The sequence below is a fragment of the Glossina fuscipes genome, unplaced genomic scaffold (genome assembly GCF_014805625.2).
Source record: "Glossina fuscipes isolate IAEA_lab_2018 unplaced genomic scaffold, Yale_Gfus_2 3, whole genome shotgun sequence".
NCBI classification, from domain to species: domain Eukaryota; kingdom Metazoa; phylum Arthropoda; class Insecta; order Diptera; family Glossinidae; genus Glossina; species Glossina fuscipes.
In genome coordinates this window covers 12,494,051-12,518,076 of record NW_023998417.1, presented here as the reverse complement: position 1 = coordinate 12,518,076, position 24,026 = coordinate 12,494,051, and the positions used below count along the sequence as shown (strand labels likewise).

Here is a 24,026-nt window from a genome sequence, read left to right as displayed (position 1 = left end):
ATGTTTATGTTTGCAAGTATTTTATAATCAATCTTTTCAATTAAATAAATGGAGGTAAATGATATATTCGAGGGAAAAGGCTAAGAGAGAGACAGGGAGAGAGAGAGAGAGAGAGAGAGAGAGAGACAATAATAACTCAGCGCAGAATAATCATTTAAATGTGCCTTATTAAGCCTCACAGATCAGACATTGCCTTGTAGCCATCAAATTGGAATCCTTCCTTACGTTTATAATCACGGTATTATTACATGAAGCTTTTAAAAAATATTATTTTAAACATTGTTCGGTAAAGCAGACCTGTTTTCGGACTTGAAACTTATCAGAAGCAAGACATGACAACCGCACTTGAACCGACAATAAATTACTTATTACTTTAAAAAATTAAATGAAAATATTTACTTGAAAATTAATGGTGGCGGTAACAGCTCTCATCGAATCGGCATAATTTCTTAAAATATTTTCGTTTTGTATGCTCGCTTGCCGCCACTCGTATAAACCTTCCACTCTTTGCACGCAATGTTCACAAATATTCTTAGGTAAAAAATCCTCTTTAGCTATCTGCAAAAAAAAAAAAAAGAATTGAAAACGTTGCAACAACAACTTGAAAGCGCACTAACAAATTAACTTACATTAACCGGCATCAGTAAGCGCAATTTGTAGATCAAATTACGTTGTTCAGCTTCTTTTTCAAATAAGTGAATTTTGGCGGGACCATTACGTATCGAGCATAGTCGACATAGTTCAGCAAATGTAGCAAAATTCAAATTTGCATCGTAATGCTGCGTACTGAAATTGATGAGATGATGCGTTGTTTGTTGTTGTTGTTGTTGTTGTTGTTGTTGCTGCTGGTGTTGTTGTTGTGATTGTTGCTGCTGATTGCCGGTAGTATTCAACATAACTAATTCTATTATTGCTGATGCTTTTCGGCTTTTGATTTGTATGCTTTTTAAGTAAACATAATAACAAAAATTCGGCTAATTTTTTTTCTCGCAAATTTTTCTTAGGGAAGAAAGGCAAAATATCTCTAATTCTTTTTCACAGCGTATCGCACTTATAGGGCAATGGATTGTGGCGCTTCATTTTATTATCATTATGTGTCAGTGTTAACATCATCACGTACCCGCACTGTACAATTTCAGTATCGACAATAATCCATACACACACTGGAAGTAACAACAAAACGAAAGGCTCATTATATGCGGCATCGATCACGAATCTTTTGACACCTTTCACTTTCAATGGAAGTATTATCGATTTTTTGTTATCTTTTGATAAGATGTACACGCTTGACCTTCTCTATATGTGGAAGAAACTTTGTTTTTTAAAATTTTATGCCGACAAATAAGTTTGAATTGTGCCGAAGACATCCTTTTGGTCGTAAGAAAGCCAAAATTAAAATCACTCTGTAGCGAATCGGCGCGCAATCAGCCATTCCCTCTCTCTTTCCCCACTAATTTCTGATCACCAGCGTGTTACACGTGCACCACGCATCACATGAGTAATTTGTGATTAAAAAAAAAAAGAGGTATAGTGGCACGATCTTGGGAACAAAGCAAACCACAGTTGGACATCTTTGGTTTTAGAGTCTTCTTCAATCTAACGCATATTTCTATTCGTTCTACTTGCGAATGAAAACAACGAGAGGGCTACATGCCAGTCTTCCGTCAGTGAATGTATACTTTGAAGGCGTTCGATTCAACAGTTAGCGTAATGAACTTGCTGATTTAAAAAAATCGTATTAACAAGCATAGCTTAGAACTCATCCCTCTTTAGCTAAATATTTTATGCACCCAGTCTTCCATGTTTGTCAACAAACCACGAAATCTTTTATTAGGTTTCTCTAGGATTGGAGTCTTAAGCATGTCACATGATTTTCGATGAACTTAGGATACCGCCTGGTAAAGGACCTGCATAAAATTGTTGCATAATTGAGAAGAGTAAATAAAATATTGAGCGAAAATTTTTGTGTGCTTTCTCTCGTCAAATATATTGAATTTGAAATTAGAATGCATAGTAAAGCTATGCGATAAAGAATGCAATTCTCGGCTTTTAAACAAGTTTTTATAATTTCTCCTCATCATATTCTATTTGAAATAAGAGCCGATTAGAATATGTGCTCATAACATGAGAGATGAGAGACGAGTGGACGTGACTGCACGTATTTAGGTGTGGAGTAAGAAAGGAGAAAACAATACATGAAATTGTTTATGGAAGAAAAACATGAATTTTCGCGGAAAATCAGAACATATACATACACACACACGCATACACACACACATATATATATATATATACATATAAGCGTATATGCACGAAAAAAGGAAAAACCCAAAAACACTGACCAATTCACAACCTTGGGAAAAATCAATATTGCAACCGATACTAATGATAAATTTTTTTAACAAAAATTTTTTCATTCTCTGCAAAAAAAAAAAAAAAAAAAAAAATTCCTTCACTTCCTTGTTATCACTTGTTGACATTAAACTTTAATTCAATTAAGCGTAACAATGATTAACAATGTTAACGTTATTCATCATCAGCTCTTGCGGGGGAGTGGGAAGGGTTACATTCAATACATTTTTTCGTTATTCACATACGTTAAGATTTTTAAGATTGGAAAACTTGTTCTTCACATTTCCGAAAGAACAAAAATATACACATTTTTATTTCTTATTTATATATGCAAGAATCATACACAAACATAATCCGTTCGGATTAATTTAATGTTTTCTTCTTATTTTTTTTTTTTTTTTTTTTTTTTTGTAAAAAGAGTAGAATTTTTCTTTTTTTTTTTGGCGTTTTTTGTGATGAAAAGCAGCAACCGCACGGTTGACTTGTAATGCTTTTTGTAAGTTTACACTGAAAATAAAAGTTCCATTGTTAATGCGGCCCACATTTACAGGCCATTAATTTGCCTTGAAATATGGGTCTTGACTGATATATCAAACGCTTAAATGATACTTAACATTGCGCTTTACCGCTATCACTGCCAGAGCATATCGCGAAACGACACTGCATTTTGCTGCCATGCAACATAACAACATAACGCATCTTGTAAAACCACTTACCTTACGAGCCCAGTATGGCTGGGTTATGCTGCCACTGTTGTACTATGTACTGTCTCCTCTCTTGTCCAACTCTATAAAATTCGCTCATATCGAAATACGCTCACTTGTGTTTCCGCGTTTGCGCTGATTAACTTGTAGGAAATAGTGTTTCGTTTAGTTTACATTTATAATCCAAAATATTTTCGTCATTAATATATATATATATATATATTTTTTTTTTTTTTTTTCGTTTTCTTAATTGTTAAATAAATCCATTTTGATATAATTTAATGTTTTAATTAAATTATTTGTCTCTCGAATCATTCACTTCGACTGTTTAACATGCATGGTGTGCATACCATTGCTAACAAGATGTTTATGTTTCGGTTTTAAGTGTTCGTTATTTTTGCACTTTTCATTTTGAAAGCTAACGCTTGGTCCAAAACTAGGCGCTAATAAGAAATTTCGCTTTCCACTCTGAATGTGTTAAATGCAGTTTTCTTGTTTACTTAAAATTTTTACGTAATTTTCTTATATCCCTTCGGGCAAAAGATGCAACAGATCTAGTTTGTGAAATGTTGCATTACAGTTAGCTACTTAAAAATATCGGACATATCAGTTGACCAACTATCAAAACATTTTGCAATGATGACCTGCTCTGTTGTTTCAATTTCTTTCCACTTTCGGTCGTATTAAGCATGTATTTTTAGCCGGGTCCTATTTATTGCAATAATCAGTGTTTACTACCTTGCTGGCAAAGTGATCGCTCGAAAGAATATTTTTCTCGTAAGGTATAGTTTCTAATCCATTGAAATATCGATTGAGCTGAGCAACATTGAAAATTTTTACCTTTCTTTTTTGAATATTTCGCATTCGAGTCTTTTAAAAGTTGTACAGCATGCTATGGAAGATCAGAGGTTAAATGTTTCTCTAAATGCGGTTCGTGTTTTAAGACATATTTGCCATACGAAGCAAAACGACTACTTCTACTTTTCCTAATTTATATTAAACTAGACGTAGCTCAGTAGCTGCATCTCTTAAGGAATTCACGAAAAAATACTAAAGAAGCCTGAATAAAGCTGTAGATCGAAGAGATGAATTTATTGCTTATTTAGGATGCTTAGTGAGGGACAAATTATTTCTCAATTAACTACTGGAACTCTTCGTCGGTTATTTCTTCGTCCAGATGATATTCGATGGGAGCACCCTCAAGTGCATGCTTCGACTCCGATTGAATGTCCTCTGCAAGTTCAGTGTTACCTTCCGGGGGGGAGTGTGGTGGAAATTCAATCTGAGATTGAGACTGTAGTTCAGACCGCGATATATGCTTAGGTATCGATTTAACTTCCTCCACTAGTTCCGACTCAGCTTCTAGCTCAGTCTCCGGTTGGAATCCAAGCTGGGGTTGAGACTCTAGTTCAGGTCTTAATACATGCTCAGGTTCCGATTGAATTTCTTCCTCGAGTTCAGTCTTACCTTCTAGCCGAATCTCAGATCGAGGTTCGGGCCGAAGTTCAGATTGAGCTTCAGACGCAGATTTATGCATGGGTTCAAATTGAGCTTTCCCGTCCAATTCACTCTTTGCTTTTGCCTTAGTGCCACCTTGCAAATCAGTAGGAGGTTGTGATTTCAATTTGCGCTTAAATTCAGACTGTGCTCCGGTTTCAGACTCTGCATCGAATTGGGAGTAATGTTCATCTCCATAATTATCTGCATCCACATTGTCCGACAAGGATTCTTCATCTACAACGTCCAAACTAAAGTGCGAAGCGTCCGTTACTTTCCTTTCTTTGCGTTGGACTTTTCTACGGATTGGTTTCATTGAAGAAGTACTTCTGCTACTGCTAGGTAGTTTCAACGGGGTTGTCTTAGCTTTAATCAAATCAACCAACGATGTCTTGCGATGAAATTGTTTCGCATATTTCTCGTCATCTCCAAAGGGCGAACAAGATAAACAAGACGAAGTACTAACACTTAAGCCGGATGAGACTGATAATGTTTCTAATAATGTATGACGTTCGTCTTCCCATTTAAGAGATGTTTCCTTAGTCTGTGTAGTCTCAGCAATGCCTTTTGGATTGTAAGAGGAGATATTTGTAATTGTTCCTACAGTTTCATGATTTGACATTAGTTCGTCAGTTAGTTGTGTTTTCCAGGATACTTTAAAGCTTTTCCCATCATCTTCCTTTATGATATCATATAATTTACTGATCATGGGTCTCATTAAAGATTCGTCGTTACAGCATTTTAAATGTTCGGGGCAATAAATTGGATCGTGAATATCTAATATGAAGGAAGGAATGCATAAATTAAATATTAGAAACCTATATAGAAATTACTTACAGTTCGGAAATATGTATCTGATTTCACGTTGAGCTTTATGGGGACACATTGTAACATGAATCATACGTTCCATTTCACTGGAAGAACCGCTGGAATCACACAAAATGTATACGAATCATTATTAGCAAGAGCTGGGATAATGGGTGGCAATGTAGAGTGCATGGGTGCTTACAAGTAACAACACATAATATCACCCAAATCCCGCACAGCGTTGTCCTTAGCTAGCACAAAAGCCTCCGAAATGCCTTTAGACAATAAGATCACCAAAACCATAAAGTCAGTGTCGTCCGTCCTATCTTTATAGAATTCGGCAGCGTGTTCAGGAGAAAATAACAAACTTCGCGATCCTTGCATTTGGAAGCCACGCTGCAATAAATATTTCAAAAGAATTTTACGTTTGCGCATATAATTCGCTTTAATTATTAATAAAGTATTCTCCCACATCGCAAGAAATTTAGCACTAATGGAATACGTGTAACAATTTGAATTTAACAACTTTTACAAATTTTACTTATGCTGTTAACAAATTTAACCCAATAAGGAAAACGAAGCATTTTTACATATGATTTTCACTTTTTCGACTTATGCCGCCATCTAAGTTTTAAAATATTTCAAACGTTGTCTAAGACTACCTTTTCAAATATTGTATTTTAATCCGATTTCGTTACGTTTTCTTCTTCTTCTTTTTATTTAACATCTTAACTTGATCTTAGATAATCATAAGCAAAAACGTTGAAATTTGTACTTTCCTGTACGGACAGTGTGGCAAGAAGAGGTAAAACGTTCTAGTCAGGTAAGGCCGACCATTTTAAACTGGCAAAATGACCTTTGCATATAATGTAATGTCAAGAATTCCATAAAACTATTTGGCATTTCATCCAAAGGACAACGACTTTTTGAAGGACTTTGCTTCTAATTACCCCGATATTGAAATCGATTTTAAACTTCTCTCAACGGCACTTACATCTGCGCAAACATAATAATATATTGTTGTCATAATTGGTCTAGAGTACAATTGTATGTTTTGCCCCGATCTTGAATTGGGCCTTAGGGTTTTTCTAACAATTTTAAACGATTGAACCATTTTTTTAATTTTACGTCTCCATTCCCAGTGGCCATTAGAATTCAATTAGATAAATAATGCTGATGGCGCACATACCAGCGCTCATGATGCCCCGCTTCCATTAATTTGCATTCACTGCCTGATAGTGTTTTCTGAAAGCATATTTTCTATGCTTTTTCTATGACCCTATTACGGTTTTTAAGTTACTTCAATGAATCTAAGTTGAATTGATTTATAATTTATGAAAGATAGTACATAGATAAATATACACATATATATAAAAACACGAGAGTTTGAACATCCAAAACATTAAAGATTTCTTTTTATGCCAAAATATCATCGTTCATTCAAATCTAGCCGAGCTCGGAATTCCATATTTATCTAAAGGGAGGGGGGAGAGAAAGAAGACGCATGGGTTCGAGAACAAAAAAGAGGCGAAGAAAAGTACTTACTTCTTCTCTTCTACATTCAGCGGCTATGATTTTTATCCAATGTCGATTAGCTTAGTGGACAACGATCTGTGCGTTAATCATTTGCGTCCCTCCTTCAGTCAGCAGATCCAGTTGCAAAGCGGTCAACATCAGCATGTTACCACTTTTAAAAACATCAATGCCCTTTTGGGAATTTCGTATCGGATACAATTCCCCTGAATACACTAAATGACATTTTGGGGTTTCGCCCGAATTCGCCCAAACCGTAACGCTAACCTAATACAGAAAATTATAATATAGATTTGATTAACACATTAGTCTTAAGCTAACCGAAATGGGAGAATCCTCCGGTGCTATACCAGTAAGCCAAATTAGAAGGAACTCGGTAGACCTAGCAATGTCAATATGCTCGCCATGCTCATTTTCATTTAGCGAACAAATTTGTGCTAGGTTTATTCGTGAACTCATGACTACCAGCGGTAGGAAATCTTTATACTTACTGACCCCCAAATCAGTAATTTTATCGCGCAACAAATACAATATGTGACTTTTGGTAGTACCGCAACGAGATATTCGGGGATCGAGGAAGAAACTCTTCGCTTGAAAAGGTGTTATACGTTCCATAGGTAGGTAATTGTGATCGATTACCAAATGCTTATTGAGATCGGAAACAAAGGTCATCCGTTGGCAACTAGACTCGGGGCATCGGATTGGTGTTCGCAGTATATTCACTAAGCTAGCTGGCACCGGTTTTGTACTCAAAAATCGTGCCTTTACGTTTAACAGCTCTTGGGCTACGGCCGCAGAACAAGTAATAAGTTGATATTGCGGGTGAGGCGGATCTTGAGGACTCAATTCCCGATTGCATGACTGTACAACTAATGGCAAGCTTGGATTGTAGTAGGCTCTGTGCACATTTGGAAGATGCATAAGCAGCACAGAATTCTTTTCAAGCAAATTCATTTGGCCAGCGGATTCAGTCAGTTCGTAAGAGATCTGATTTTGCGAATCTGTTATAGGTGGCTTCGCTTCATAACTTATTTGAGCTGGTGGCTTAGCTTGCACACTTGATGCAGGCACTTTTATGAGGTTTCCCTTAGCATGTTTGTCACTTTCCTTTAGCTTAAGATGTGGATCTTCTTGAAATGTTTCCAAAATCTTTTGCATGCGCATATCTAAATTAGGTCGTCCAGTTTTACCCGTTTGCGACAATACATCAGAGTCAGGCTTTGTGACACCCATCGTACGCATCACGAGAAATTCTTGCGCTGGAAATTTCGCTGGCAATGTTACTTCAATTACTTCAAGCGGCGGACGTACATTTGCTGATCTCAAACTGGGATCTGATTCGGTAGAAACGCAAGCTGACTTCATCTGTCTGACTGCACCGTCTTGTGCTGTTTTCTCCGTCCACTGCATTCTCGCATTAAGATCGCATTGAACATTTTGACAATTACAAATGGGATATTTGGAATATGTCATGGGACCATATGAGCGCAAATAATTCTCAACAACTTCGCCGCTTTTCGCAGTATTTTGAGCCTCAAAATCGAGTAATGCTTTCGTCGATAAACCATCTGCCGCCCGGTGATCATAATCGTAACTTTTATTGGATATATGCGAGTTTGTGGTTTCACATCCTATTGAATTTTTCGTACATTGCGAAATACCGGTTGGATAGAGACTTTTTAGACTCTCCGCCGAGTCCATAAAACGTATTTCCGAAGTGTCAATGATGGCATCTTCAAGCTCCTACAACCAAAAATAGACTAATGAGTGTTTCTGAGATATCTAAGCCAAAGATAAGACTATATACCTACATCGTCCAATACAAAAATATTCATTCGTTGCGTGCTCTCACTAGTTGTATAGCCGTCCCGAACTGGGCGATGAGGATGATTTATCGTCTCTTTATCTTGTTCTCTTGCCTTATTGCTAATGCCCATCTGTGTCTCAATATTATTATCCGGTATATAGGCAAATGTTTCAATTGACTTGCAATCGCCCTCCAACTTGGCGATTGCATCACTATCACACTCCGGGATAAATGCAAAAGTTTTTCTGCAGCTGTTTTGAGATACGATCGACGAGGTATCTGGCTCGTCTTTTATTGCAATTTTAACGACATTTTGGCCCGTCGATGGGGGCAACTTTTCGCCCCCGTTTTGCTTCTCGCCATCGAATACTTGGGTATCTTGACGGCTCGTGTGCGAGGGTGGATGTCTTATGATTTCGACAAACGGAGTTTTCGAGGTAAACATTTCGTTTGCTGTAGAACTTGAGTTCATGGGCGGAGCAGAGGGTGGCTGATTGATAGCCAAATCGGCAATTTTTGCCTGAATTATAGCCAAATGATGTGTTGGCGCAGCCATTTTCATCTGCACAAAACTGGTCATATTATCGCAAATGCCACATTGACCGTAATTTTTCTGATTGCATTTTGAACACTGTAAATGGTCATTGGAGCATATGAAGCCCCCAAAAGGAGCTATTCGTGGACCGATGTTATTTTCATGACAAAAACCGCAATTCATAATTTTTATTCCTATCGTAAGTATGGATGAAAAAAGTCTTAAGGAAAACTTAAATTTTTTTGAATACAGTTAAGAAAAATTAAATTAATACATAAAAAGTTTTATCCGGCTAATCTAATTAGTCACTAGAAACAGAGATGTAAGTTGGAAAATATTGTACTACCAGAAAAACACCTGAACAGTAAATAATTTTCCAAACAATTAAACCAAAGCTGATTTGTTAACAAAAACGAAACTGAGTAGAAAGAAACTCCATACATTCACAATTTATAATCGATGGACTACGATGATAGGCATCTGCTCTAAAGTAAGTAGGAATTCATGATACTCGCGTGTATACACGCCTTAGTTTTTCGGTGTGATTCATCAAGAATGATGATGGAATAGAATAGAAAACTCTCATGAAAAATAAGCATTTATATGACAAGGAGGTCTAATGCATAACGGATATAAGTGAAGAATTGTACACCAAGCCAAGTAATTGTGTGTATGTTTTTTAAAGAACATATATATATACTTCTGCAACGCCCACTTTGATATTCGTAGGCAATTGGCAAATTATAATTTTACAACAAATGAAAGATCGGCAGAGCCGATGCACCCGCAATCTTTGACAATCGTTCGTACCATTTTTCACCCAATATGGGACATTTCTGAAAAACACTGCAACCTTCTATAAATATTAAAAGTTTATTGACATTAATATAGTGATAATTGTAGATAAAGTTTTCGGGAAGGTTTCGCAAGTGGCTGTTATTATATATGAAAAGAATACATACAAAATAAATATTCATTGGGCGAATGAAAAACCGCTAGGCAAAACATTAGTCAGCAACTGTTTATTCGGCGAGTTCTTGTTCAGTTACCTCTTGCGGTATTTGGTTTTCCTCGTTGAAGGCGTGGTCTCCGTCTGTAGTGACAGGTTCAGACAGGACAGCAGAAGGCACTGCGACAACTTGTTTTTCGGCAACAGGTTCCTCCGTAATAAGGCCTTTGGTAACAGGCTGTTCAACAATAGGGTTATCGGCTGCTGGTTCCTCGCCAATATTTCCAACAGCAGCAGATTCCTAGGTAACTGCGCAGGCTGTTACCATTCCTTCGGTATCATCTTTTCCGATAACGGCTAGGGCGGCAGCAGACTTCTCGGCACGTGCTTCTATGCCATTTGTATCTTCGATAGTAGCCGCTGAGGCAGTAGATTCTGCAACAATACTTTCCCCGGCTACGAGCTCTTTGCCAACAGAATCTTCGACGGCAGCCCCTTCTCCAGAAGATATCTCCATACTAGAAGCAGAAGATATTTCTATACTAAAAACGTCTTGCTCATGCGTAGATTCCTCTTCGCCAATTGATTTCATCTCGGCTTCTTCTAACATCTCCATTTCAATCCGCTTCTCCTCTCCCATCTCAATTTTTTGTAATTCCCTTTCCGATCCACAGATTTCTAAAGGAGCTGTTTTCGCTTTGACTAGATCAACTAATGGCGCTTTGCGATAACTCTGTCGCATGCAAGTCTCAATACTTTCGAAGCTGGTACAAGAGATACACGAAGAACTGCTCGAATCGAAAGTAGTGGCTTGCGTTGTATATGAAATTACATGACTCTTTAATGTGGCTGTACTACCGGTGCCTGCCCCGGGATGCAGTCTGATTGGCTTAAAGCTTGTTGCTTTAGTTTGAACGGCTTTTCCCAACATATTCAGTGACGGACTGTAATTGCAAACATTTGAAATTTGTGGCAAGCCAGCATGACTTGATTCCAATGCCTCTGCAAGTTTCATTTTCCAAGTCTTATTAGCATCTTTATCATCTTTTTGAGTTACAATATCATACAATTCATGAATCATAGGCCCAATTACATGCGCTTTAGTGCAAAATTTTATTTGCTCTAAAGGAAAAATGGATTCATGAATATCTGTTACGAGAAGGAAGAGAAAAATTAATGGAACGATGCCTTAATGAAAGTGCATAATAATGGCGAAGTTACTTACAATTGGGAAAAATGTAACTTATTTCCCTTTGGGTTTTACGAGAACAAGTTGTTATATGAATATAGCGATCCATTTCTATGGAAGACCCGCTTCAATCCGCGCATTATACATACAAGTTGAGAATTACTAATTAAATGCATTTCAAAAAGTGTCTTTGAGGTTATGGGCACTTACAAATAGCAAACCAATATGTTCAACATATCTTCTACTGCATTCTTCTTGGCCATTATGTATGCCTCAGAGTTTCCTTTGGACAATAACATTACTTGCATCATAAAATAAGGAGTATCCACTAAGTCAGCGTAGAATTCTGCAGCCTCTTCCACGGTAAATGACAAATGGCGCTGACCTTGCATCTGAAAACCACGCCTCAACAAATATTTCAGCAAAATTTTACGTTTGTGCATATAATCTGCTTTGATTATCAGCAGAGTATTCTCGAACATGTCTCTCGTTAGATTTAGCGATAATAAAATACGCAGCAATTTTAGTTAAACACCTCTTTAAATAAATTTTATATTTGAACCCTTCACACGTCAACACGACAACCTGAATAATGTATAAATAACATTTTTTTCTTTGAATTATTCGTTTTTTCATTCAATTATATGAGAAGTACAAGTAATAACATTTTAACATACCAGGACGGAGCCCTCTGCCATATCGTCCAGTAAAATTCTTCATCTATTTTCGCGATAAAATACCAAACATTGTACTTTGTTCCCATCTAAAGGCATAATATTTGGGAGAGCCTTTGCACGGAAGAGGATCCAGTGCGTTAACTCACCTGGCCTAAGTTTAGCAAAAATTAGACTGCTTGTTAAAGCAGTACTCAACATTAGACTTTGATCTCATGCAAGATCTTACTTTCCCGTAAGTTCCATTATACGGACTGGACGAAAAGCAAACAAATAAATAAAAGTGAGCCTAGATAGTCTGGATTCCTATTATGAACATAGGAGAAGGGGGTTCGGATTTCGTCTCGACTCACACGAGAAATGTTGCATATTACAATCGTGGAAAATATGTGCACACAAATTAAGAAAAATTTAGCATTTGAAACTTTCCTTTCTTTTCATTGTCAGAGGAAAATTCGCACCACAGCTGAAGCTGTAGTCTTCAACCCAAATACCTATAGCAACAAAAGTTTATCCTAAATAAATAACAACAGTGAAGACGACACTGCGCTATCGAATTACACACACGCTATTTGCAAGCAAAATAAAAAAACTGTTACACCCCGCCTTCTGTGACGACCATAAAAAATACAATTACAACCGTGTTACCAAGTTTTATTGCAGTTAGTACATTTTATAAAATATAAGGCACAACATCTCTATCAACCTAAAAATGAAGAAAGTACGGCGAATACGATTATTCTTCAACAGGAGCCTCTTCAGCATGCTCTTGTTCTTGCGGGCCTGCAACAGCAACAGGTTCTTCGGCTGCACGCTCTTCGGGACCAGGATGTACATCTTCCGCTGCAAGTTCTTTGGATGCAGGTTCTTCCACTGCAGATTCTCCACCTGCCGGTTGCTCGACTACATGCTCTAGGACAACAGGTTCTTCGTCTGCAGGTTTATCGATTACAGGTTGTTCGCCTTCGACCGCAGCTTGTTCGACTACGGGCTCTCCGTTTCCAGGTTTCTCGGCGATACCCTTATCGGAACGGACGGCTTCAACAGCTTCTGCAAGTTCAGGTTTTTCAGAAACCTCTTCTAGTGCGGATTTCGCTATTTCCAGTGTATGTAAATCGGCTTTTATGACTTCCTCTTCTATTAACTCCTGTTCTATAACTTCCCCTTCCAACACTGCCTCTTCTTTTGAAGCGCCCATTGCAAGCATTTGTCTTATTACATCGACCTGCTTCATTACATCCATTTGAACATCACGAAATAATTTTCGTGTTTTGCCTTCTTCCTGCTCCTCCTTCTCAGTTTCCGATAGAGCGCCACTACTGGGTGTCAACGGAGCTGTCTTCTTTTTAATTAGATCAGTTAAGGGTTCTTTACGATGGATGTGCCGTATTCGTTCATCAGTACTTCCAAAATCCGAACAAGAGACACATGACGATGTGCTTATGTGCACAGAGGAGCCTCCACTGATCTGACTTTTTAATGTGGCGGCGCTTCCTCTGTCCAAGCCCGGATGGACTTTAAATTGTTTAAACGTTGTGAATTTGGTTTGTTGGGCTCTTTCTTGCACATTGCGTAGAGTGGTGCGAATACCGAGATTCGAAATCCTTGGCAAATTTTTATTGGAACTGTTAAGGTAATCGGCCACTTGAACTTTCCATACTTTATTATGATCTGGTTCGGTTTCTGTTGTTATGTCGTACAATTTTTGGAGTAACGGTTTAATGATAGGATTTCTTGTACCAAATGCCAATTTTTCCGGGCAATAAATTGGTTCATAAATATCTGTCATAAGGAAACAATTTGATTTCATCAATCATCAACAGAATTTAAAGCAATTACAATTGGGAAAAATGAAACTTATTTCACGTTGGACTTTGAGATGACAGGTAGTTACATGGACGTTACAATCCAATTCCGCGGAAGTGCCACTTGAAATTATGTATTATAAATGAAATTTATTGATTGCTCAAAGTGTAATTACTTACAAATAGCAAGTCATTATATTTAATAAATCTTGCGCAGCATTATTTTTAGCCAATATATAAGCCTCTGAATTTCCTTTCGATAATAGAATTACGTACATCATAAAATTGGGGCTATCGACCAAATCATCATAGAATGCCGCGGCCAATTCGGGAGAAAATAATAAACGACGTTGCCCTTGTATCTGAAAACCGTTCTTCAACAAATATATTAACAATTGTTTACGTCTATGCATGTAATCCGCTTTGATTATTAACAAAGTATCCTCAAACATTTCAATAGATAGACGGCTAACAAAAATATGCGACAAATATATATATATATATTTTTTTTTTTTTTTCTTAATTAATTTATTTGTTGTTGATTGTTGTGATGTTGAGTGATGAAAAGCAAAGTTCAATAAAATTGCCTTTCAAAATTCAAAAAAATCGGTTTTCTTACAGTGACTTATAAAAACTAGACATAACATATGAGGCAAACATATACATTATTACATACAAAAAGATCGAAAAAAGAGTAGTTGTAAAAATTTTTAAACAAACATGGGTGAAACCGCAAAAAAATATGTGAAAGAATAAAACTTTCCATATAAAAATTTCTATATTTGGTAATAGAGATGCTTCTCACAAATACACATTTGCTAACTGGAAAAATTGTAAGATTAAAATATTTTCAAAAAAATATATAAAGTCATCACAACTTGCTGTTAATTAAGAATTCCACCCCTGCCTCTTTGTAACTCCATCCATATATGGCTTTCAAATGTAAAAACTTAAAAGTTTAGGCTGCAAGATTTCAGATAACGTTAACGTACGAATTAAATCGATTTGAAAGTGAATAGGAAAATTACCCGTGATTTTGACAAAAGCCGAAGAAGATTTTTCGTTTTGAAAACATTTGCCAATCTCAGCGCAAATATTTGCTTCATCCCGTTCTGACAAACGCATTATACTCCTGCCATAGACGTGAACCATTTGAGAGCACTAACAAAAACAAATTAATTTTTATATATACATATATCATACAATGAATTGACTTTCGCTTTCAACCAGCTTTTAACTACTGCATTGACTACTTACTGTCTCATAATATTTAGCCGGCAAATTGTCGCATGCTATAGCAATCAAATCAGAGAGCGGAAGATTTTCGTTTTGTTCGCTGCTATGTTGCTTGGAATAGGGCAACAAAGCCATTGAGGCGCCATAACAAATTCCACATTCAACAATTTCATTAGTTATAAAATAGTCATCAAAACTGCTAGATAAACACAATTTTAAACTTTTGCAAACATCTTTGGGTGGCATTTTAGTGAGCAGAGCGAAAACCGCGTCAGCATATTCCTCCACAAATTTATTGCAACTTTTCATTACAGTTTTCGGCATCGAATGACAAACTTTCTCTATAGCATCTTTGATGTCCTTCTGTTCAGTCTTATTTTTCAAATCCATTTCAAGTTTAGTCATGACGAATTCGCACAAAACACATGTAGGTGGTTCCTGCATTATATCGGCTGACTTGGGCATCTGCAATGGATCAGCTAACATACCAACGAAACGATCATTTTGTATAATAATGTTTGGATGGTTGGGCACGGCAAATACATCGTACTTTAGAGCTTCATCGATTTCCACTAAAATAAAGTGAGAAGATAAATAAACAAATATCAGTCTACACTTACCACACTGTTCTCATTGAGGGGCAATCGCCTCTGTTGGTTTCCTCATCTTGCTATAACATTTACTTATTATCTTCTTAGATAGATTGTAAAAATCAAATATATAATAAACGCCGAGCTAGATCATTTTACTGGATCGAGAGACCGAACGCAAAGTGACAACGAAAATAATTACTTCTATGAATCAATCGTATTTTGTGCAATCATTAATTGTTTGATTTAGACTCGTTTAATTGTTAAGGCGAACCTGCAAGCTCTTCTTCTTCCTCTAAACAAATACCGCCTGCCCTCATTGTACATGGTTGATCTATTGATTACCATAGCCATGTCCCTTTATTGGCCTACAAGTTCATATTACTATTCAATTCTTTTTTCTTCATGCTAACGTGGTATTTGCCGAATTTTGCCAAAGCCGGCGCTTACCTATCTTGTACTTGTTATTTTTACATTCTCGATTAAACCATCTGCAAAATTGCAGCCTGTAACTAACTTATCGAACATCCGTTTACGGACCACAACTAATTTGTGTAGCTTCTTATAAAGTAAAATATTCTACGAAATTACTATGGAAACACTTACGATCTTCTTGTTCGCTGAATATGCACAAACCCAACTCGACGCATATTACTTTCGGTTCCATTTCTTTAAGAATCATTCCAGCAATCTTGTCACCATATTTATCCACATACTTATGACACTTTGGTCTCCAGCTGGCAATGTGCAATTTTTCACAGCTTTCGTCTAAAGCTTTTTTGACTTCATCCTTTAAGCAAAGAACTGTTACACTACTCGTTTTTATATGCCTTTCTCTACATTCAATTTACCTTTGTGGTGTATTTATGCATACGTTTCTCAGCTAATTTGACCAATTCTTCGCATAATAAGCAATTTGGAGAGCTTTCTTCATTATTTAATTGGAAAACAATTCCCACTGGCATTTCGTCGCTATCATCTACAACTTTATTGGAGGAGTCTGTAAAAAAAAAGAAGGAAAAAAACTAGTTAGTTAAGTCTCCCTTACTCTATGTTTTAACGTAATATAAAAATGCTTACCAGATTCCTCGCTGCTGTCTTCAAAGCTAAGGCCCATAATTTCTAAATAGTTGTGACTCTGAGGGCATAGCTTCAAGTCCACACAAATCTCTTGAGGCTTTAGATCGGAAATCAATTTATCGATTAACTCGGAAGAATAGGTTTCGACAAAGTCGACGCATTCGGTTTTCAGTTTTTGAGGTAAATGTCCACACAAATGATCCAAAACGTCTTTAATGTTTTTCTACGTAACAGAATCGAATAAGTTCGAAGGTAATATAAACTTATATAAAACAAAAGTTACCTTTGACTTATTTTCTTTGATTTTCATTTGGGCTTGTTCCACGGCAAACAAACATAAAGGGCATGTGGGTTTGTCGGTTTCCGCTTTCTCAACAGCTATCGGAGCAAAGACCTCTATATCCTCGTGATTTGCATGATTAGGGGGACACATTTGTAACTTAGGACACACTTCACGAGGATCTAAACCTTGAATTAATAGCGCGATTACCGCGTCACCATACATATCAACAAAATTATGACATTGGCCTTGCAGGCCTTTCGGCAATTTATTACAGATGCTATCAACGGTATTTTTAATTTGATCAGCGGTCGAAGGTGTGGCTAATTCCTCCTGTACAAAATGCAATATATATTCACATAAAGTACACAATTCTCCATTTTCTACTAACAACCCCGGATTGGCAGCTCCCATCAATTTATCAATGGGCAAAGCCATAGACTTCAAGTCTTCTTGAGTGAATTTCGGCTCATTGGCACCCAATTTTTTACGTATGGTTACTTTAATTTCAGCCGGTTGTATGGCCGGTAATAACGGCATGATATCGTAATCGTTCAATGATTTCAAAGTTTTTGGGCAAATACCTATCATAAAGCAGAGTCCATTGGCATCCAAGCCATTTACTAAATTCTTATAAATAACGTCGTAATATTGATCAACTATGCTTAGGCATTCGCTGCGAAAACCTTTTGTCTGATTGCATAAACCTTCCAGGACTTGTTTGAATTCAATTTCAGTTGTGTTGGCTATCAAAACTTCACGTAAATGTTGTACTAACTGCTCGCATAATTCGCATGGTACATCCTCATTACCGGGAGCCATTAAATCGATTGGCTCTTCCTCTTTGGGATCATCAGGGTGTTGATGATATCTGGCTACACAAGTCCCTGATAAATGGCAAATACCAGTGGCATCCATATTTCTACTAAGATGATCGTGGATATCATTGAAATAGGTGAGAACTATACTCGAACAAGCATCCGAAAATGAAGACAATTCACCACATAGATGTAATATATTTTCCAGGATATCGTCACGATTGCTTGATTGGAATTTCTGAACTATTAACGATGCAAGATTATGACAATTACCACAAGTCAGCGTAGGCTTTTGTGGTTTTACCACTAGTTTGGTCTCCTTATTAACTTTTTTGAATTTTTCTTTTTCGTCTTCGTCTTCTCCTTCCTCGTTAAGTGTACCTTCTAAGGCAGCACCGTAATACTTCATTAATAATCTATCGATTTCAGGATTATTGCATAGGCCCGCAACAGAGCAAACTTGCTAAAATTTAAATTCAACAAATTATTTTAAATGATTAAAGTAAACTTTCCATTAAATATAATTAGAAATTAGCTTACATCTGGATTCATTTGTGATGACAGAGCTTCAACCAATTCGGGTATAAAATTATCGGCCAACTTACAGCATTCTTTCTTTATAATCTTAATCGGTATCAAATTGCAAGAGCCGTCGAGGACTTCCTTCAACTCTTCCATTGTTTCATTACTGCGCAACTGATCACGAGCTTGCGTTACCATATCTTTGCATATCTGACAAATGGAATCATTATCGGCAGGTACATGATTTGTCTCCCAGACAGTCTGTATACAATGGCGTACAGCATTACAGCCTTTGGCGTTGCTGCAAAATAGAAAATGAAAAAAAAAAAAACTGGATTTAAAATGAATTGCTTCGTTGGGTATGACTTTAAACCAGGGGTGGTATCAATAGTTTCTCATCTGATGCTTGCAATTGCCTTTGTGGAACTGAAATGATTTTTACTTCATGCTGCCATCAAAACATTTGATTTGAAATTTTTATTTCTTTGACTTTTTTTGTGTATGGCTTGTACTAATTCATTATAAGCCCCGACCCCCTAACTGATTAGGCGATTTTTACGCATTCAAACTGTGTACAATATCTTGAGCAATTAAATTTTATAATACATTACACAAAATGTAGGCTTTTAATGGTGTAAACACCAGAAATATTCAATTTTTTTTTTCTTTTGGTTTAGTATTTAGAATGAAGTGCTTATTTTTGAATACTTCACGAAGCACTAAACATTCATTATTAATATAAAATAAAGTAATAGTGTAAGCAAAAAGTGGATAGAAATCAGCAAAAAGCGTTACTGCTTCGATAACTGAAATGATATCAAGTCCCTAAAAAAATTTGTTTGAATACAAAGTTAAATTTCACTTGCCCTTTGTTTATCAGCCCACTTCTCACCACATTCTTACTAATGTAAATGTAATCAGAGAAAAATCTTGCTAGAAAACCGAGCCTTCTAAACCATGAAAAATGTTTGTTGACAAAGCGATAAGCGATATCGTCTCATCTTGATAAGCATAAATTGACCGAAATTAATTAAATTTAAAACAAAAAAAAAAAAACCTCTGCTTACTAAACACTAAAAACAAATGAATTTCTGGCACGCCATGTTCCTTACGGTGGCATTTACGAATATCTGCAAAGGAGGAAGCAGTTATGATCGATGGTAATTGAAAGATGATATTTTTTTATCTATAGCCGTATATTAACCCAGATTTTGTTTACAAAGAAAATAAGCAAAGTTTGCTATCGAATAATTGTTTTTTTTTAAAACAACTTGCAAAAAGGGGGTATACCCTCCTTGGATATTTTCATGTAAATATGAATGAAGAAAGAAAGATAAAATATATTATGAATCTTGAAAGGCATAATAAACATGGTTATATCGTCATCGTTATTCTGGAAAATTACAAGTAAGCAGTCTTTGATAAGGTTTTTTCTCTCCAATCACTTAAACTGTTCACATTTGAACATATGTTCACTACATCGTAGAGGCTAAACGCTTAAACCTAACATGGAACTAACTCCACTATTGACTATCACTCTTAATTATCTAGAATTATTCTACTTATCGAGAAAAATACTTCCTTTAGAAAAATATCATCAAAATGTCTTTTTAGATTGAATTTTTGTCCACATCAATGAACTGTCTCATTATGTAACAATAATATGTCCCGAGTATCATATCATTGTGGAAAGAAAACAAGACAAAATAATTGAATTTATTATTTTCAAAAAGTTCTAGTTTAGCAGCAGCAGCAGCAGCAGCAGTACATACGTTAATGTACGTTTGTTAGACTAGAAAGATTTAGTCATCGCCACGTTTCTTGATAATATCAAACGAGCAATGAACTAAAATTTGTTTGTTTGCTCTGAGATGCATCTCTCGCTTCGAACAAACGTATGAAAATTGCAAAACTTTGTTCTTTTATTTGTAAACATCTTAGCTGGCCAATCGCAATGTTGAAATTCGAATTAGTTATCTACGTTGACCGTACGATATTGAACAAAGTAGTTGCGAATAATCGGCTTCTGCTTCCCTTTAAGGGAGTATGCATAATAACGATATACACAAGCTGTTCTGATTTCCTTCGCATAATATATTATATTTAAAAAATATATAAAAGCATGCTAAGCAACAAACACCGTCGAGCTTGATCCGAGACGACGTACGGATCACTATCACTTGGCCATATAAATGAATTTATGATTTTTGTATCACATTGTAAACTATTTAAGATTTGATTTTGTTTTTTGGCTTTTCATAGAGACAGTGCAAGAACAATTTTTAATTTCTTGCTTATTTACTTTGCTTTGCATACATTTTTTTGACTGACTTTACTTTTATTGTAAAAGGATTTCAAAGTTTAACTTATATTTTTTTTTTTGTATGATATAAGAAGATATGCCTTTGCGTTCTCATTAAGAAGTACAAAGTACAACTGTTCTATCCAACAAACCATAACAATAAATAAAACAAAGTGGCTTAACTAAGCTTGCGATAAACATTTTTGCGATAAACTCTTGAATATTTTGTCTCATGTTTTCTTAACAGCACAATACACAAGAGATTGTATGCGAAAAATTGACCGAAATGCAATGAAAGCGTAAAGGGTTAAACAGTAAATTCTGTTGACGCTATTGCAAGCTATTTTTATTTAAAAAAAGGTGTGTTAAGCTAACGTATCATTTTTATCCAAAAATTAACGATTTTTTTCTTTTAGTAGAGAAAACCAAAATATACTTGAACGAAGTTCGTGCACACATATCATAATACTCCATGAAGTAAGAAATTAAAATGGAATTTTGCAAGAAATTTTCTATTTGTACAGTGCTGCGAAAATAAATTGGAAAAAAAAAAAGAAAAAATTGAAATCTCTTTACTTGGATATCCAGTATGTTGAGACGATATTCATACATGAGAAGCCTAGAGGTTCGCTCTTTAAAAGATCAGAGTATGTATTGTTCTGCATCGTTATGCATTCAAGAATACTAGAAAGTAACGCTGAGCTTAACAAAAATCTTTTGCACCCAATATGTCGAAAAAATACATACAAATTGTAAATTTCTTCTTATGTAGGGTCGTGGCAACTTGTCGATCAGCATCTTTTCTTTTAATTAAATGCACTACAACTTGCAAACGCTCGGTTTTTGCCTGTTTCGGTCGTTATCCGAGTTAAATCACACCCACTATAACTTTGTTTAAGCAGCATTCCAAGATACTTCTGACACATGCTTCCTTAAGTTGTAGAGCAATATCCGCTTCCGTATTGATTAGTTTCATTTTTGTCCGTTTTAGGGATTAGCTTGAACGGATCATGCCGTTTTGAAACTTGAGACGTAAACAAATTGCTCTATTTGAGCTTTTTATTTCAACTATTGCGGCTACGCTTTTGTTTTAGAAGACCCTAAGCATGCGGACGAATAGAGGGATATGGCCATATTACATCAAGTTCTAAAACTGGAAAATAGCTATTTGCACTTTATAGAGTCCCTGATAGATAGTCAATCGAGCAATAAATTTAAGGGAACCACGACGAAAATCGGAAATAAGAGCACGCTCAACTTATTTGATGCCAACGATTACCATGCCTTTCACCACTTTCGAACTCATCTAATTACTGTCTTCGCTCTCTAAATTTCTCAATTTTTCCTCTCATAACTTACGGTTATAATTTATTTCTTTGATTATAAGCAAATAACCTAATGGCCATTATAATCAATATTAATGTAAATATTAACAAATTATATATATACCTAAATATATATATACACATATATGTACACGTATACGAAATCGCAAAAATAAAAATACGTAGGCTCTTTGTTTACATAAACGTATTAAAACTATTCCTTTAGATTTTAAAATAAGTCGCTTCTTATTATGTAAATTATGGCCACCACATCTCTTTAAGTACATTATGACCAAAATTTATTCCGCCTGGTGCTTAACTTATTAAGGAAAAGGAAATTACATTCAACTTTGATCTTTCACTTGCAAGGTCCAACAATTTCTTTTAAAAGTGTAGTGCAATCGGAATTTGAGTATTTATCACTTTACGGAAATGCAACATACATACATACATACATACATACTTGATGAAAGTAAATAACGGATATTCGTTTAACGGCATTGGTCAACTTAACGGAAAGAGTTCAGTTTCAACGTCCACTTGAAAAAGATCTATTGTAAGAATCGAACTTAATACTTATGCTACTTCCTAGCTTTTCCATCTCAAAATCTTCGCCTTATCTTGCAATCATACATTGGATGTATGTGTCTGTATGTGAATATCTATGTGCATAAATAGAAGTAATTAAAAAAAGAATAAGAGTAATCGTATGATTCGGTTTGGAGGAAAAATGGTTTTGTTACACTTTGAGCGTTGAATGCAAAAAAAATCTGTTCTTATGTTAACTTATACTATTCAATAAACAAAGCAGTTTTTCAATTCTGATTGAAATTCTTAAAGCCTGTTAAGGCAAACTATACTATAATGCAGTCATTATTTATCGCTAAATGATAGAATTGTGCCAGCATTAGTCACCATACAAATGAGCAATAATGACGAAACAGAGTAAAAAACAAATGCAAGAAAACGTTTTAGCTGCTAATTGAATTAAAAGCAAGTAAGTCATCAATCTATCATCATCTTAAAGCAAGTATGGCCTGCTGATCAGAAACTGAAGTCCAAAATATGCGTTCGTTTATGAGAAGTCTGTAATATGTAAGGGAGAACGAAGTTCGATCTCAGCTCGCGAATTTTTATATTTCTTTTTTCTTTATTTTGTTAAGCCAAAACCCATAAAGCAAACCTAATGAATGACTTCACTGCACTTCTTATCTCATATCGCTACAAGACCAAATAAAAATTCACGATTTTCTAAATATTAAGCAAGAAGAAGAAATTCGTAAGTTATATTTACTTTTTTGCTCTTTTCTCGTCTCTCTTAACTTTAATGCATTATTTTCGTGCAATTTCTGTCGCATTCCACTCATGCCCACAATTCTGGATATAATCGAATGCTTGTGTGATTGTGCAACAATGCCAACAGCTACAATGCTGCTGTTAGGGGCAGCCATTGAATGACCGAAGCATTTTCTTTGTGAAAATGAAAATGTTAGCAATAACTTACCTTAAATTGCTGCACCAAAACGTTGGACCCCATGTGCATTGTTTAGCTCCCAGCAATTGCTTGCCATTGTCGACGAAAGGTGAAGCCGTCGTTACACCCACATCTGGGAAAACAAGTAGAAAAATACACAATTGTCACAAAATTTCCAAAAAAAAAAAGAAAAGAAAAACGAAAACATTTATTAAGATAGTAATACGCAAAATATCATATACTAGATGGACAGACTTAACAAACACACAACACACAAATATGTTAAACACAAAAGTAGCTTTATTTTTAATTGGTTTTTTTTTGCACTTACCAATAACGGCCGCTAATGTAAAAACAAACACGGCACCTAATCCAAATAATTCTTTCATTCTGCGTAACTTTCACTATCCACTGCACGAATCCTTGTTTTCTTTATGTGTTCTTGAAAAATTAATATTATTAAAGTTTTTAAAATAATATTTACAAAAAAACAACTCCGAGATCCCAAGTAAATTTGTTACTTTTCTCAAAAACCACTCGTTTCTAA

At 35.7% G+C, this 24,026-nt stretch overlaps 5 protein-coding genes across 6 annotated transcripts in view; all 5 read right to left on the bottom strand.

Annotated features, from left to right (window-relative positions):
• LOC119634330 (zinc finger protein 436) overlaps positions 1–2,890 on the bottom strand; it is a 10,299-nt gene extending 7,409 nt beyond the window's left edge. Inside the window, exons 1-4 of the mRNA XM_038028405.1 lie at positions 2,598–2,890; positions 1,292–1,907; positions 630–1,163; positions 400–558 (exon numbers count right to left, since the gene is read on the bottom strand). Of these exons, the coding sequence (XP_037884333.1) occupies positions 400–558; positions 630–896 (426 nt within the window). The 5' untranslated portion in view covers positions 897–1,163; positions 1,292–1,907; positions 2,598–2,890. The remainder of the gene's footprint in view (positions 1–399; positions 559–629; positions 1,164–1,291; positions 1,908–2,597) is intronic.
• The window catches only part of LOC119634329, a 27,149-nt gene extending 3,123 nt beyond the window's left edge, over positions 1–24,026 (bottom strand). The window contains exons 1-10 of one of the 2 annotated variants that reach the window (XM_038028403.1): positions 23,811–24,025; positions 23,510–23,612; positions 18,397–18,679; positions 17,042–18,319; positions 16,759–16,981; positions 16,530–16,678; positions 16,285–16,468; positions 15,110–15,660; positions 14,881–15,013; positions 14,739–14,815 (exon numbers count right to left, since the gene is read on the bottom strand). In XM_038028403.1, the coding sequence (XP_037884331.1) occupies positions 14,811–14,815; positions 14,881–15,013; positions 15,110–15,660; positions 16,285–16,468; positions 16,530–16,678; positions 16,759–16,981; positions 17,042–18,319; positions 18,397–18,679; positions 23,510–23,612; positions 23,811–23,868 (2,967 nt within the window). In that variant the 5' untranslated portion in view covers positions 23,869–24,025 and the 3' untranslated portion in view covers positions 14,739–14,810. Of the gene's footprint in view, positions 1–14,738; positions 14,816–14,880; positions 15,014–15,109; positions 15,661–16,284; positions 16,469–16,529; positions 16,679–16,758; positions 16,982–17,041; positions 18,320–18,396; positions 18,680–23,509; positions 23,613–23,810 lie in introns of those variants that run through there. The other variant, XM_038028404.1, reaches the window with a different exon arrangement.
• Positions 4,180–6,023, bottom strand: LOC119634459. The gene is made up of 3 exons (XM_038028673.1): positions 5,563–6,023; positions 5,391–5,479; positions 4,180–5,330 (listed from the first exon to the last, which is right to left on the bottom strand). Exons 1-3 carry the CDS (start codon positions 5,832–5,834, stop codon positions 4,198–4,200), a joined length of 1,494 nt encoding a protein of 497 aa, XP_037884601.1. The 5' UTR covers positions 5,835–6,023; the 3' UTR covers positions 4,180–4,197.
• On the bottom strand, positions 10,258–11,855 carry LOC119635115. The gene is made up of 4 exons (XM_038029703.1): positions 11,584–11,855; positions 11,410–11,498; positions 10,510–11,333; positions 10,258–10,455 (listed from the first exon to the last, which is right to left on the bottom strand). The coding sequence occupies exons 1-4, from the start codon at positions 11,853–11,855 to the stop codon at positions 10,258–10,260; spliced, it is 1,383 nt and encodes a 460-aa protein (XP_037885631.1).
• Positions 12,681–14,642, bottom strand: LOC119634332. The gene is made up of 3 exons (XM_038028408.1): positions 14,033–14,642; positions 13,887–13,975; positions 12,681–13,829 (listed from the first exon to the last, which is right to left on the bottom strand). Exons 1-3 carry the CDS (start codon positions 14,302–14,304, stop codon positions 12,784–12,786), a joined length of 1,407 nt encoding a protein of 468 aa, XP_037884336.1. The 5' UTR covers positions 14,305–14,642; the 3' UTR covers positions 12,681–12,783.